This window comes from Artibeus jamaicensis, unplaced genomic scaffold, assembly GCF_021234435.1.
Source record: "Artibeus jamaicensis isolate MK-2021 breed Jamaican fruit bat unplaced genomic scaffold, CSHL_Jam_final contig_559, whole genome shotgun sequence".
Lineage (NCBI taxonomy): Eukaryota > Metazoa > Chordata > Mammalia > Chiroptera > Phyllostomidae > Artibeus > Artibeus jamaicensis.
In genome coordinates, this window is record NW_026521887.1 from 7,406,191 (window position 1) to 7,423,113 (window position 16,923).

General features: G+C 34.1%; 1 protein-coding gene across 1 annotated transcript; it reads right to left on the bottom strand.

Moving 5' to 3' along the window:
* Positions 1 to 798: 798 nt before the first annotated feature.
* Positions 799 to 15,717, bottom strand: METTL21C (methyltransferase 21C, AARS1 lysine). The gene is made up of 4 exons (XM_037150056.2): positions 15,621 to 15,717; positions 4,587 to 4,753; positions 3,758 to 3,875; positions 799 to 1,545 (listed from the first exon to the last, which is right to left on the bottom strand). Exons 1-4 carry the CDS (start codon positions 15,715 to 15,717, stop codon positions 1,142 to 1,144), a joined length of 786 nt encoding a protein of 261 aa, XP_037005951.2. The 3' UTR covers positions 799 to 1,141.
* Between the last annotated feature and the right edge of the window lie 1,206 nt (positions 15,718 to 16,923).

Sequence of the window (16,923 nt, forward strand, 5' to 3'; positions counted from 1 at the left end):
AGACTGCCTATAAGCTGGCAGTCTAACAAAAACCACAATAATCTAACATTTACCATTATATTATGTATTTGCCCTTTTTAAAATTTAATTGTTGTTCAAGTACAGTTTTCTGTCTTATACTCCCATCCCAGCCCACCCCACCCCCCAGTGCTCCCCACCTCCCTCTCATTTCCACCCCCCTTAGTTTTTGTCCATGTGTCCTTTATACTAGTTCCTGTAAATCCTTCCCCATTTCTCCTGAAATTCCTTCCACTCTCCCCTCTGGTCACTGTCAGCCTGTTCTCTATTTCAGTGTTTTTGGTTACATTTTGCTTTCTTGTTTGTTTTGTTGTTTAGGTTCCTGTTAAAGGTGAGATCATATGGTATTTGTCTTTCACTGCCTGGCTTATTTCACTCAGCATAATGCTTTCCAGTTCCATCCATGCTGTTGCAAAGGGTAGGAGCTCCTTCTTTCTTTCTGCTGCATAGAATTCCATTGTGTATATGTACCATAGTTTTTGGATCCATTCATTTACTGCTTGGCACCTAGGCTGCTTCCAACCCTTGGCTATTGTAAATTGTGCTGCTATGAACATTGGGGTGCATGGGTTCTTTTGGACTGGTATTTCAGGGTTCTTAGGATATAATTCTAACAGTGAAATTGCTTGGTCAAAAGGCAGATTCATTTTTAGTTTTCTTATGTATTTTCCCTTTCAGACTTATTTGCAGATTCCAGTATAGTCCATTTTTTTTAATTTCTAAGGAACCATATAAGCTTATGTTAAAAGCAATAAGAATATTTATTTTAGAGATGTCATTATTAAAAACCACTATTCTATAGTCATACATTAAAAGTAATAATTGTACTATGTATTAAAATGACCACAATAATAAATGGTGATATGGAGGGAGGGATAAGGAAAGCATACATTTTTCTAACCAATAACCACATAGTATGGTTCTGTCATCCTCCAGACCTATATGCTCTATCTCAGAACACCCCTAACAGTGGGGTAGCAAAAGTGTGTGTGTGTGTGTGTGTGTGTGTGTGTGTGTGTGTTCCCCCTTGAAAGTCAATGCTATATCAGATTATCCATGGTCTTCTCTGAAGTTGTAATCTACTAATAATTGCCTTTGCTTTCCAAGTTTGCCTTTGAGGATATCATGCACTCCTTCGATTTTTTTTCATAGCTTTATACAATTTAATATTCAGGCTAGGTAAACTAGAAATCTCCTCCAGGTCAAACAACTCCTTAAATCTATCTACAAATTTATTTTCTTTCTCTAACCTGAATTTCATAACCCAGAGGATGATGGTAGTTTCTTTGCACAGATGGTCAAAGGTAATGAGAAGTTCTTCCAGGAAAGGATGAGCATAGACAACATCAGCAGCCAGAATGTAGTCAAAATTGTTGGAAGACCTAGGGAAGTTCTTGTCTAAAGCTATGCCCCAGGAGAGTTCTTTAACCTGAGGCAAATGCTTGCATTTCATTTTGGTGTTTCGGGAAATATTATATTGCAGGTTTCCAAGTAATTCAGGTAAATCTGTGGCAGTCACATATGCACCTGTGAAGCAAAGAGTGTAGGAAAAGAACCTCATGGGATAAAGTAAACAATCAGGTTTCCAGCCAAAATGCATTTTACCATTTTGCATAACTGCTAGTCCCAAGTAAAAACCAGTCAATACACACAGGAGAGAAATCCCTTTCAAAGGGGATACTAGGGAAGCTTTATACCTTCTCTTTTTTAAAAAATCAGATTTTCATGGTACTTTTGCGCTGCATTGCATTTTTCTGTTTTCTTGTTGTTGCTGTTGTTATTTTCCATTTTTCTACTACATGCTAGGGAGAAAATAATCAAAAGAAAGTGAAATGCTAAATATTTGGAACCCTCACTAGAATAATCAGTAGTCATTGTTGAGAGATGACCAGGTTCTTCCCTGAAAGAATTCTGAGCCCCACTCCTGTGAGACTAAACAAAATTGTACAATATTGGACATTCTATCATTGACTAGGAAGTACTCAAGTATGAGAAGTGGTGGAAGGAAAGAAGACTTTCCAGTGGTATTACCCTGAAAGTATCATGACACCCATGTTTATACCCAAGTTTTCAGTTTGATCCCATTTTAAGTGTGAACCTTCCCATACCTAGCTACAGCATGTATATAGTGATCATGCAGCAAAAGATACAGATCTTTGAACAGAATGCTCAGATGAAGAAGATATAAACTACTGCCAAGTTAAAAATGAATAGTGATGATCATTTTCAGGAGGAAATCAGAAGGGGCAAAATTGTAGAAACCAATAACCAATAAAATTTGGCCCTTAAAGTAAACTTTGAGCAGGAGAAGAGCCTTAAAATAATTTGTAAATAAATCCAGGTTTGGTCAATTCCACATCACCAGACAAGAACAGATTCAGGTAAGCAATGAAAAAGCAGAACTGGAAGAAAAGTCTAGCTCAGCCCAGACCAATTTAGAACCTATTTCATAACAAAAGTGGCAAGTTTCTCTGGCCATTAGTTGTATTTTGTGGGAAATGTTAAAATGGGAAGGGAAATAGGCACATCATTGGTAGAATCTTCAACTACAATGTGAGTGGTTCTATCATTTTCAATGAATCTTTTTATAATTCCAAGATAAGGAATACAATAGTACTTAACGTGAATATAAAATACCTAACTATTAATATCTTTATGTCCGGAGTGCTGAACACCACCACTTTTGGAATACTGAGTAAAGAAAGCTTCCATCTTTTGATATTTGTGTCCAGATATACAAGCAGATTGAAAGGATCTAATTTCTTTTTAATGAAACAAGTGACTTTCCAGACACAAACTCGGCTCCTAGATAGGGAATCCTTTAGGTATAAATCCAGTAGTCCTTTAGGCTCTCTCCACACAAAATTGAATTGTGACTTTAGAAAGAAGTATCAAGACAGAAGTGTGTGTGTGTGTGTGTGTGTGTGTGTGTGTGTGTGTGTAAGACTTCAATGGTCCTATATTTTTCCAGTGTTCAGAAAGTTGTAAATTGTTAAATCTTGAATTCTTCTCAAGATTTTAGAGTGGTCATGTGTGCACTTCTAAAGATCAAGGAAATCAAGAAAGCTTTGTGTAGCACACATCAGAAAAGACAGCTAAATTAAGGCAATGAAATCTATAACAACAACAACAACGAAAAGACTGGAGTAGGCTGAGGCATACATAAAGACCATCACACATTTAGTTGAAAAAGAAGATTCTGGTGAGAGAATAAAAAGTTGCAAAAGAAGAATAAAAATGAACTGAGAAAATAAATTCAAGGGCAAATACATAAAATTAGAAGCAGACATGATTTCTATGTGATTTCTAATACTCCTTCTCTATTCTAACAGTGGCTTTTTCATAAAAGCATAGGACTTCAAAATCCAAAAGGAATGTTTGGCTAAGTAGAAATGTTAAAATGAGCTAATATTTAAATAAAAAACATCAGAGTCAGCAGCAGTACACTCTATGTATACCTAGCATTTCACATACTCCTCTAGCAGTCAGGATACTTAAGTGCACCTCCAAATTAGAATACATTTGTGACTTAGTGCTCCATAAAAAGATTGAATACTTCAGAGGAAATTCTGAAAGAAACCAGTAAGGTAACATTAAAATTGGTAGTTTCTTGATGAAGCCCATTCAAACAATTAAGGAGTTAAAAATAGGATCAGGTCATAGTGCACTAGATAGTAAAAGCAAATAATGATATTTGATCATTAAATTTTTCAAACCCCATTCAATCACAAATACTTACCAAGCAAACTTGCCACAATGGAGACTAGCCCTGTTCCAGCTCCAATTTCAATCACATTTTTGTCAATCATATTATACTGTTTTATATTCGTTTCCAGAAAATAGCATAGAACAAGGGCCTATGAAAGTTTTAAAAAAAGAAAATAAAAAAATAGTGTTTGGCCAATATTAACAGAATGTACAATTAAACTCTATTAGATGAATATCCCACTAATGCTATGATATGCATATGTGTGTGTATTTGTATATATATCACTACAGAAAATTATCAACAGAAGTATATCATTCAATGGCTCAACATTTAGGCTAGAAAAAGTATTTTGGGTTTGTGGGGAGAAAAAAAACAACTAAAAATATGGAGTCCAGTTGCTTAGGTTTATCTTTAAAGAAAGCAATTTCTAATAATAATCATTTCAAAGAAGTGTGTGGGATTGAAACAGATAGTGGTGAGGGGTCTGCACCCTTCGTGGGACAATTAAAAAAGGAAAGTATTTTAGGATATTTCCCATGTTGACACCACTAAACATTTCATTATAATTGTTTAAATCAAATGGAGTCAGTTAAATGGGAAATGAAATGTTCACTATTCTAAACTCTTATGGTCACAAAATAACCCTTGTGGTATAAACAACATTTAAAAAATTATCCTACAAGTCAGAAGTAGAATTGATTGTGGAAGCATTTTCCAAATTTTATGATTTCTAAATTTTACTGTTTGAGGTAAAAAAATAGAACTATAGAACCTATTTAGTTTTCCCAAATAGTATAAAATAATGAACAAAACTGACTGAAAATAATTGAAATGTAGCAAATTTTGTATGAAATTATACCGATGGCCAAACAACAGCACCATAACAATCCATAGCTTCAGTTATTCGAATCTCATGACCAACAAAATGAAATTCTTCCCAGGGGGTGGCTGTTACTAGAGGTGGAATAAAACATCTTGCCATGATCTCTGCAACCACTTTCTTGTCCTCATCATCTTCTCTGTCCCCTGGGAAAAAAAGAGAAAGGCAATTGATATGGTTGTGTTAGTTAGACCATGAAAAAAGGAGAACCTAATGGAAACATTTCTACTTATTCTAAGATACTTTTGAATATTCATTGACTTTATGTGCAATGTATTAGTAAGGTAATTATTTGAAAATGATTCATAATGTAAGCTAATGTTTCATACATCAGGATGGCAACATCTTCCTGATTTTCACTAAAGTTAAAATCACCACTGTTCATTTATACAATGCTAGATGAAATAAATGTTAATATAGTTTTTAAAAAATATATATTTAAGGTAGCCCCATATGTTCATCTAGAACAGAAGAAATATTAATGATGGAATATAAAGAACCCAACTATTCATATTGGCTGCATAATGTAATTTCAGTTATTTCAGTAACATATATCCTTTATGACCTGCCTTTATTCAGATAAAAAGTATTTCACACCACCCAACAATATACTCTTGTATTATTTTATTATTCTTTATTTTTATATTATTATTTTGGGGGCAACTCATGGCATCATAACATCCACAACACTACAGGAGGTTAATAAGCAATGTTAACTATCAATTACCGAGCACTTGCTTCACATGCTAGACCATGTTAGATACAATGTATATATTTCATATAACTTTTGCACAAACCTTGGAAGATATGCATTATTATTTGCACTTTTACAGATAACAAAACCAGGACTTGGAGAACTTTAAATTTGACCAAGCTCACACAGCTTGTAAATGAAGGAGCCAAAAATGAACTCCTTTTTTGGTTATTCCAAAGCCCCCACTCTAAACTATTAAAATCGTGTAATCTAAAAATAACCTGCCTGGACAGTATAGCTCAGTTTGTTGGAGTGTCATTCCATAAACCAAAATTTCAGAGGTTCTACTTCCAGTCAGGGCACATGCCTATGTTATGGGTTGGGTCTTCAGGAGGAGCCAGTGTGACAGGCAACTGATCAATGTTTCTCTCTCACCTCTCTCTCTCTCTTTTTCTCTCTCTCCCTCTCCCTCTCTCTAAAAGCAAGAAAGAAAAAATGTTCTTAGATGAGGATAAAAATTATAATAATAAAAGGAACCTAAAAGTTCCAAAGAATTTACAAATTCATTATGGAGCAAGATATACATCTCCCTCTAAGCCATCATTTACTTGTTGGTAAAATAGGAAAGACAGAAAAATGTACATCAAAAAGTATTGGGAGATTTAAATAAGATGATCTATTTAAAGTGCTTAGCACCTTGTCTTATTACATTGGTCTCAATAAATTATTATTGTTGTTATTTTTATTATTATTATAGCTGCTACAATATTTTGGTATGAAACTAAATGATAAAACAAGATAACCATATAATAAAAAATATTAGATTATATGAGATTGGAGTGAAAATTCCATACTCACTCATAAAAGTGGAGAGTAGAATGGAGGTTGCCAGGGGCTGGGAGGTGAGAGAGACAGGGAGATGTCGGTCAAAGGGTACAAAGTTTGTTAGGCAAGATAAGCAAGTTCTGGAGATCTAATATACAGCATGGTAACAATAGTTAATAATGATGTATTATATACTTTAAATTTACTATGAGAGTAGAGCTTAATTGTTCTCACCACAAAAAAGAAAATGTTAACTATATGAGGTTATGAACATGTTAATTAGTTTGATTATGATGTTCAGTTCACAATGTGTGAAACAAGTTGTACATCTTAAATATATACAATTCCATTCATTGATTATACCTCAATAATGCTTGGGGGGAAATTCTATAGTTAAATAAAGGAGGGGGAAATTATTGTGACACTGTGGTAGTGCTTATCAGGGATAGCTTCATAAAGGAAGTGTGACTTAAGTTTAACCTATCTAATGTATGATTTGCATTGATAGGAAAACTATTTACTCCTCACACCAACCCTTAAAATCTACTAATCTTTTAAGTCTTGCCTTTGTTATTTGCCATTTTCCCCACCTCAACACTAATGAACCCAGGCTCAGTTCTCTTCAGAAGAAAAGGTAGAAAATAAAGACAACTTCAAGTACAAAAAAGATATAGTGTTATAACCAAAAAAAAGGAAAATATTTTTTTAAGATTTTATTTATTTATCTTTAGAGGAGAAGAGAAGGAGAGAGGGAAAGAAATATCAATGTTTGGTTGTTTCTCATGCGTCCCCTGCTGGGAACTGGCCTGCAACCCAGGCATGTGCCCTGACTGGGAATTGAACTGTGATCGTTTGGTTCGCAGGCCCATGCTCAATCCACTGAGCTACACCAGCCAGAACAAAAAAGAAAAAAGAAAATATTTATAATTCTTTAAAAGAGAAAGAGGTCAGCAGAAAAGATTCATTTCAAAAACTTAAGGCAGAACATTTGTTCTTTGGTTGTTCCATTTATTCTGTTAACAAAACTGTATGCATTGAGGGTGTGCTATGTACAAAGCACTTTGCAAGATGATGGGAAGGCAGCAATTAGTCAGATACACCTGGTCCTTGTCCTTGGGAAAAGAAGAAATGTAGACACAGCTGTCTGAATTTTAGTGATACACATGGTACTTCATGACATCCCCATGAAGAAACTCCAAATAGGATGCAAGTTAGATTTTCTACAACACACCTTAAGTACTTGGCTTTAATGACCACCTAGATAAAACTTTCTAATAAATGGGTATTCACAGCTTTGCTCTGATTGATATTTTTGTTACTGGTTTGACTGATGATATTAAAAACACAATCAAATATTCAAATGACATAAGTGTAATGGAGAATTATAATAGAAAACTAAATGTAAAACAAAATATCTTAATGGGCTATACCAGTAGATTGACTTAATATGAAATTTGAAAAAGACTAGTGTAAAGTCCACATTCAGACTTAATTATTTGGAGTCACAAGCTCAATATGAGTCAAAAGTAAAATACAATTATCCAAAGAAGGTAATATACCCAGGCATTAGTAACAATATAATTTTTAAAAAGGGAGATAATAGCTCTTTTCTGTTTGAATGTGGTCAAGTCATAGTTGTATCTCCATATACATTTTGGAAAGCCCCATTTGAGAGGGCCACTGAGAAACTGGAGCAACTGGGAGGTGACAAATCTTGTCACTCAGACATATGAGCACAGTTCCAGGACATCAGCATTTTTATCATAAAGAAGAAACAATCTGAGGAATCACAAGAGTTTTCACAAATTTGAAGGAGCAGTAAATGGAAGAGATAATAGTGTGTGTGTGTGTGTGTGTGTGTGTGTGAGATTTGTATTCCCAGAAAGCAGAATCTAAACCCAATGTGAAAAATTACAATAAAGCATATTTGTAATATTTTTCTTAAAAAATCATACCTTCTCAAAGATAAAGTGGCTCATTTTAGAAGGTAGTAAGCAACTAGTCCCCATAAACTATCATACAGAAAACAGAAGACCATTCTTTCAAGATATTAAGGATTCATCAGATTGATGTTTGGTCTTGCAGAACTAGGACCACTGTACAACTGAATTTCTATGATACTGTAAAATAACTACATTCCATCATGTGGAGAAGTGCTACCATCGAGATACAATGTGCTAAGGATATGTAGAAGAGAAAGTTTTAAAAAGTAGACAAAAGGAAGCCAGTAGTCGAGAAGGAAAGAGAGATACGAGACTTTGGAAGGGAAGTAAATGAACAGAAAGTAAGATTCATCCAAACCGCAGGCTAAGAAATTCATTCATTTATTCATTGAACAACTATTCACTAAATACTTACTAAACTCTACACAATTTCTAGTGACTGAGAATTAAAAAACTCAAGGATACATTCCCCATGCCCGTGAAGTTTACAGATGTGCAGAGAGAGACATGCAAATGGACAGTTACAGTGCTATCTGAAAATTGTTAAAATAGAAGTGAAAGGAAAGCACAATGAAACAGAAAAAAAGAGCCCCATGTCAGCCTGTGAAATTCATAGATGATTTCCTGTCCTAAATTCTGTGATCCCTTAATAAAGTCCTGCTTAGGATCCATACAAAATCAAGTATTCCCCCAAAGAACTCAAACTTCACTATACACCAGAGGATGGGCCCAATCTACCACCCCAATCTACCAGCAACACAAATACTCACTGATTCTTGATAAATATGCAGAGAAACCAGAGATGAAAAATTGATATTCTTCAGCAAGAGCCCCCTTTTCTATATTTAACTATCTTTCTCCTTAAACAATGGAATGTATTCACATTGGAAGAGCTCTAAGAACTGAATAAAATTAGCAGTATGTTTTATTTGAACTTTAACTTTCATTTCACTATATTCACTTGCTTTGCTAAGATGGGGTTGGGGGAAGGGCAATGTTTGCTGTGAAAGTTCTTTAGGGAAAAGCAGAGAACATTAATTGCTTCCTTGACCTTTAGCTGAATATGCCCTCCTGGGCCTCCTTGCAAGCTCCTTGTAAATGCAGCACTTCCTTGACAAGTCACCTTAGGTATCAGGGATTAATAGATGTTAGAGTACACTAAATCTCAGGAGCATCTCCTAAAGTCCCAATCTTTAATATAAAAACTTTGCCAGTGAATATTTACTGCTACAGACTGACATCTCTAACTCTGCACTTTCTTTTAAAGGTTAGTCAACCAGATTTAGTGTTTTTGTTCTAAAAACTACAATGTAATAACAAATAATTCCTGTTTTCTGACTGCTTTCTAAATAAAAAAGCTAGTTATTTCTTTTTAGGAATGACCACATTTTTACCTTTATAAGGCTATGAGATTTGAAATATATATGTGAATATACTATTATAAATGAAAATTACTTATACCCTAAAATAAAATACCTTCAAAGAGATTTCATGAAATAACAATAACCACTATTAACTGCACATTTATTCTAAAAGCACAATTCTATCCATTGTATATGGTAATTCAAAATTAGTTATCACCCACAATGACCACATATTATGTAGAAAATATTATCATGTGGAACAAAATTTAATTGATGATGTTTTACATCAATGTTCTTTTGCATTTAAATACTATATGAATACCACAGTCATTCCATAAGAAGTAACACTCAAAAAAATTAGCATAATTTACACCAAGAAACCAAAATATACTAACTTAGCTGCTTAAAATAACTTGTCTAAGTATGTGAGATATGAAAGCAAATATATACACACATGCAAGTATTTCCAGCTTAAAACTTTGACTGCTGTTTTTAGTATTAACTTCTACTTAAAGATTTTGAGGTAATGATTTTAATAGTAATTATTTGGTTAAGCCAAAAGACATGTTTGATATTTTTAACTATATCACCACCCATTTCAAGGTTGAGGACAAGAACCTCTGAACTGGAATCTAATAAAAAAAGCAGCAAAAAAAAAAAAAACCCAAACCAGCCCTGCACTATTCTAACGGTATCCCTAAAGTAGCCTTATTGTAGTAAAAGTGAGAAATCTACACTCCAAACATGGCATACAAAGAACATGCCCCTCAAAGTGTACACATGGTTATTTTTTTAATATGGGATTATATCTTCAGCAGATTAATAAGTAGATGTTCTTTGGTTTTTAGTTATGATTTGAAAGAGAAATTGCCTCAAAAAGTTAATAGCATTATCATGCCATAAAATTTAATTTGCATTTATAAAGAATATTTTTCCCATACACATTCTCCCTTATTACCTAGCACTCAAGCCAGAGGACAAATATCTAAAAGCAGGTAATGTTGCATAAAATGATGAATCTTAGCTTTTTCTATGAAAAGCAGAAAACTCCTGATATCTGTACCATTAGATAAAAGCTATCTACTATAATCTTAGTGTATTATTAATGAATTTAATATTGAAACATAAATACTAAAATATATTATTAATAAAACATAATTAAGACAGTATTACAATTTTGTTGCTATTTGAGCTTATCTATTTTAATGCTTTTTAATATAAAAAAGTCTTAACGCCATTACTGTTATTAAATCTTTGCTGATAGTGAATAAAATTTACCAGGTGCTCTGGTTGTCCTGAGAATTAATTATAAAGTGAAAATTAGCAAGATTCTGCCACATTATGATGATGATTTTCTTAAGAGGAAAATTCAACAGAGAATTGACTTCCAAGGCTTAATTGTCAGAAGCCTTCAAATACAAAGGCTCTGTCTGTATTTTTCTTTTTTATACTTTTAAGGTCAATAACAACAATAATAAATGGAAGGGTCAGATCACAAAAATACACCAAAAAAAACTTTACTAGCTATGACAAGTGAATTTAAACTTCCATTACAGGGCTGTCATGAAAACCTGTCAGGAAAAAAATTTTTAAATCCCTCAACTAAATGAAAGAGTGTCATTCAGTTAAATCTTCTACTCAAAGATGAATGTCATTGCTTCTTAAGAAATATCTAGATATTCAAAAGAAAAAAGATGTCAAAGATATTTTCAGATTAGTAAATGGTCACAGGCTAACCTAAAAGATAGAATTCTGCATGCCTCAGTAATGTCAAGGTCTTGAGTCTTTATGTTGAATCTAATTCCTGAGATTTCACAAGCTTTTTTTTGTCTACATGACTGCCTAATTTCAAGAATGTACAGAGGCTGTAATTTTAATCAAGTGGATCAAATATTACTATATTTAAGAAGAAAAATCATCTTTTACTGAGACTCCTCAGGATGCAATTGGAAAAAAAATTAGTTGTACTCAAAATTTGCTGCTGGGATCACAGTGGGAAGAGACAAATAAACAAATGCCAGTGAAATGCAACACAGAATTATTTCTAAAGTGCTATGGTAAGCATCACTGGTTGGTCAGATCAGGAGAAGCATTCTCAAGGAGACATCTAAGCTAAGTTGGGGTGATGAGGAAGATGTCAGGCACAGAAGGAAGGAAGAAAAGTCAAAGAAGAAGAGAGAACATCCACCAAGGCTGAAGGAAGGCTGGGAGAGCCATCAGATATCTAGGGAGCTGGTGCATGTTGGGGTGTTGTAGAAAATAAGCCTAAAGAAACAGGTTGAGACAAGATTTTCATTTGCAGACAAGGCTGACCTTTGTTCTTCGGCTGAGGAAGAGCCAGTAAAGATGTTAGAATAGGAAATAACATGATCAAATTTGAGAATTAAAAACTTACCTCTGGCAGCAGCAGCTTAAGGGCAAATTAGAAGCTAATTAGAAGATGCAATAATTGAGACAAAAGATAGAAGAGTCTGAACTAAGGCAGCAGCACTGGGTCTAGGAGCCAAGTATGAATTTGTGAGCTTTTGAAGCAGTAGCAGATCTCCCCTAAGGGCAATAATTGACATGCAAACTTGACATTTAAACTTGACTTTTGAAGGCATCTAGGACAGATTGTTATATTTCTTTTTATTCAATATGTGGAAATTTTATTAGTCTTATTTAGCATATATAATATTTATTCAGGTTAATTTATATATTTAGCATATATAATATTTATTCAGGTTACTTTCATGTGTTGAATAATTCTCACTTTAGTAAGTATATGTGTTATGGTACTCTAATTGGTATATTAAACATATTGCTCCAGACTGTACTTTGATATTTCTTAAAGAGCAGTAGAAGTACTCAAATGAACTTTCTTCTTTGTATGCTAAGAAAATGTTTCTTCTAAAAGCTAATAATCCAACTCTATAAAGATTTATGAAGATTTTTGTGAAAGATTTTATGTGATATCACTAAGTAATATATTACACTTGGTCCTGACTCAACAGACTGGTGACCAGAAAGATAAGATCATCACCAATGAGAAAATTTTAAGTGTAGCCAGTTATACTTAATTAATTAATTCACTGATTTATTGAGTAACTGGGCATTATGAATACAAAAATAGAGCAGCATATAAGTGCTATAATAGAGACTTAACTTATTAACTCAAATAGAAAATTCCATCCCTCAGAGAACTCAAGAAAGAATGACCAGAGCCTTGATGATTATGAGTGTATGAGTCAAACAAGAAAGGAAAATACATGCCATACATAGGAAACAACATGCATAAAAGCCCTCTGGTAAAAAGACTCTACCAATTTTTCAATTTGGGAAACTCTGAGAACTAGAAAGTACAGTAGTTGTGGTAGTAGCATGAGATAAAACACATTATGACACACTAAGAAGTTGTGACTTTATCCTATAAAAAATAATAAGACACTGAATAATTTTAAACAGAAGGCCAATATGGCAAGATTTGAATTTTATAAAAGATCATGCAGGCTATGGAGAAAACTAGAGGATAAAAAAAGGGAGCTAGCTCAGGGTGGGGGCAGCCATTTGAAGGCAATTAAAATAATCAGGGGAAGAAATAATACAGACCTGATACTGAAAACAGGTGGCGAGGGATAGAAAACATATGAGGTAAAATAGATGAGACTTAATCATGAAGGATGTGAGGAAAGGGGAAAAAGTCTAACATGATTTCATGTTTCTGAGTAGCCAGGGAAGTGATGTTGCCATAAACTGAGATGCAGTTTAGGCATTTGGGAACAGGAAAATTGGCAAAGGAAAACTATTTTTAATGTATATTTAAAAATAGGTGGCATGAATTGCCAGCCACAGAGGTATGCCATTCAGATTTTTAAAAACCTTGCCCTGGCTGGTGTAGCTCAGTGGATTGAGCAGGGGCCTGCGAACCAAAGGATAGCAGTTCAATTTCCAGTCAGGGCACATGCCTGGGTTGCAGGCCAGTCCCCAGCAGGGGATGCATGAGAGGCAACCATACACTGATATTTCTCTCCCTCTCTCCTTCCCTTCCCCTCTAAAGATAAATAAATAAAATCTTTAAAAAACCTGCTATGGGAACATAACCGCCCAATAATGCCCACTGCTATCCCTTTTGCTCCTCAGAGGCCATGCTTCCCCCTAGGGCTGCCTACTAAAGACAGCCCGTTTCCCCTTCCATAAAGGACACTCCCTGTATGGAAAGGGAGCACCTTTTGCTCAGGGACTCTCCATCAGCCTTCCAGAAACTTTCTCAGGACTGTGCTTCAGTCTGAGGTTCTTCCTACCCCACCTGTTCTTCTCTCTCTCCTCTTACAGGTATCAGACATGCATCATGGTCTAAAGGTTTCCCTGGTTACCTCTGTTCCTTCTTTATCCTCCATAAAGATTTCTCCCAATATGACTCTTGTATGTTTAATCACATTTTCACATCTCTTTTATTGAAGGAGCCGAACTGACAGTATGTAGGTGTCAAAGAAGCACTTGAAAGTTACAAATTTAAGAGTTATTGTCCACAGGAATCACTGAGCCTTGGGTTAGGATGAACCTGCTCCAAGGGTGCAGATCCTAAGAAGCACACCACTAGTTTATAACACATATTAGCTATCCATGCTAACAAATGGAAAAGTGGCTTTTGGTAAGAGATAGACATCATAAGATATCTGGAATAGCTAATGTGGATGAGGTTTTAAACAGTTTAATTTAGCATTAGAAACCATAGACAGGAATTTTTTACATCCACCAGAGTCCTAACTTTAATCTCTGCATTAATTAAGTGACATTTTGCAATTCAGGATCTCCAGGCCAGTATTGAAATAGAAGTGCTGGGCTATGGGTTGGCTTCATCTTATCCTAGCACATGATACTAAGTATAAAAGGGGACAGGACAAGTCAACACCCTTTAGTACTTAAGAACTGAGTGTTCCTCTGGTTAGTGAGTCTTTCCAACAAAATGCCATCTGACTCTACCCAATAACACACACTTAATCCCCTAAGCACTGTCCTGTGAACATGTTTTTAAAGCTTTAATTGGCCATATACATGATTATAGGATGTGATTATTCATGTCGTAAAATATTTTAATACTAGTTCTGTCTTAGCCTTACCCTGAAGTTCTTCTGTTTCCTTTGTAATTTGCCAAATTATCATACACACTGTTGATACCAAGCACTGTTGGTAATGATGTAATTGTATTCATAAACTACGCAGACATTGCTGCTTCATTCAAATCATCTAAAGAGCTAAATAGCTGGATTCTCTAAGTGACTACAACTTTAAATGTTTAGGTTTACAAAAATCACTACAGTAAAATCACTAGTGTTTAAGCCATGCAGATTGCCAACAACTGGGCAAACACCCAGCTCTCATGGCCTGCAGATAAGCTCACCTACGTAGAGGTCACCTGGTATGCCTAAAGAAAGGAAAAATAGGACTACACTTCTGAGTGAATACCCACAGCGTGTAGATACAGGAGAAAAAGAAGCCAAAATAATTAAATTTATACTATAAAAACATGGTAATAATCCTTTTAGTTCATGTCAAGAGTATATGTACCAAATATACCAAAATAATGGGGAGAGTTATATTACATAATCCAGACAAAGACACACTATTTAAGATGATGTAGAAATGGTGTGTCCATTTAAATAACTATGCTGGTAGTAGAATTTAAATTTAAATTCTCCTTTCACCAAGAGGTCAAATTAAATGATGTATTTGCTTCTAACTAATACATCAGAGGGACCATAAACAAAAGCTGGAAATGTATTTATAATCTAAAATCATCTTTCATCCAAGCATTAGTAAAAACCTGTAGTTTTACATAAGACTTCTTATCTCTCTTACAATCTTCTTATCTGAAATGAAATAACTCAAAGATCACAATTATGTGTATAGCACTTGGGAAAAATTATTCCACTTTTGCAGATTAAAAAGTAAATACTAAGCAAGTCTATGTATTTAGTTTATTTTCTTCAAAATTACCTCTAACATATCATCAGGTATAATAGTAAACACTAAATATTATTTGAGATATTTACGGGTTACAAACACAAGCCATGATATAATATGCAATTGATAAAAGTCCTAGCTCCATTTAAGACATTAGTAAACATTGAAAAGGCAAGTTTTTACATTCTGTTGTCTGTCATCTTCTAATTGGTCAAATTACATAAAGAAACATAAAATTATTTACCTTTTTGAGCTTCCAGATCCATTAAGTGATGAACTAATGTATGACTATATACTGATGTTTTCTTGATAATTTCTTGAAAACTAGGCAAATAATACATTAAAATATCAAATGGTAGCAATTAATTCAAAAATGTGTTGAATGCTTTTATATTTACATAAAAATTCTCAACTTAAAAACAGCATGGAAATTATATTAAAATCATATATTAATAAATCATACTTTAAGAAATACCATGAAGACACTAGTACAAATAAAAATTTGAACAAAGCCTTCAAAGTCACAAATTTTAGAAGCTACTAGAGAAGAAACACATTCTTCACCAGAGACTATCTCAGCTATCACAAAGAAAGACATCATCTTTACATTAACTAGTTATATAGCAATCCTAAAAGAGGATTTAAAATATTTTAATCTTGATTAAAACATTGGGAGAAAATGGGTTTCATTCAGTGTAGTAAAAAACATAGAATTAATTTAAAATAAAGCTTTCTACATAGCAATAAATTCAAACTTCACATTGTTCCCATCAATATGTCATTAGCACATACCCAATGTCACGTAGCCCAACTTCCAAATGGGCTTTTGAGTAGCTTCTACTTTAAAAAATCCATACCATCTCAGCACACATATTTAAAACTGAAGAAATAAAAGTATTTTATGCCTCTTAAGTAGAGCATATCATGTGCATAAACTTAAATGAGCTGTTATTACAATTTTGGAAGACAACAATTTGATGTCTTACATCTCAATTTGGAGTCATATAATAATCACTGTAGTACTATGGATTTATATAGCACTCCTTTTTTTCAAGGATCCCAAAACATTTTTCAGAGCTACCACATTTTTCTTTATAGTAAAGTAGAAGACAAATTACTTCCCCTCCAGTATACAAACAAGGAAAACCAAAGATTAAATTATACCTTTGAGGTCACATGACTAAACAATAGCAAAAGTGGTCACACCTTTTGTTCCCAATTCAGTTTCTCTTCTATTAAGGAGAGCAGTCTTTATTATAAATGTGAAAATTGTCAGTAATTTTCACATACTATATATGTGAAAATTGAAGGTGAAATTTATTAAATGTTAAATCTGGACATACCGAAACCAGTTAGCAGAATTTCAGGAAAAAGTATCATCCACAACTTTTGTGTTGCTGATGAGACCTCTGATGGTGCCTGAAAGGCCGGCACCATAGCACGCAGTTTGCTACTGTACACACTGGCAACGAGTCCTTGCAGAAGGGATTAGGATCGTGACAGCTGCAGCTCAGAGCCTCCAGTTATACAGCGATGAGATTAGAATG

Bases quoted from the DNA above. Each gene is read 5' to 3' on its own strand.
- METTL21C (XM_037150056.2), bottom strand. From the start codon at position 15,717: ATGTATTATTTGCCTAGTTTTCAAGAAATTATCAAGAAAACATCAGTA. The intron at 3,876-4,586 runs GTATAATTTCAT...AAACTTTCATAG, and splicing joins GTGCTGTTGTTTGGCCATCG to GCCCTTGTTCTATGCTATTT. The intron at 1,546-3,757 runs GTAAGTATTTGT...TTTGCTTCACAG, and splicing joins CATTGTGGCAAGTTTGCTTG to GTGCATATGTGACTGCCACA.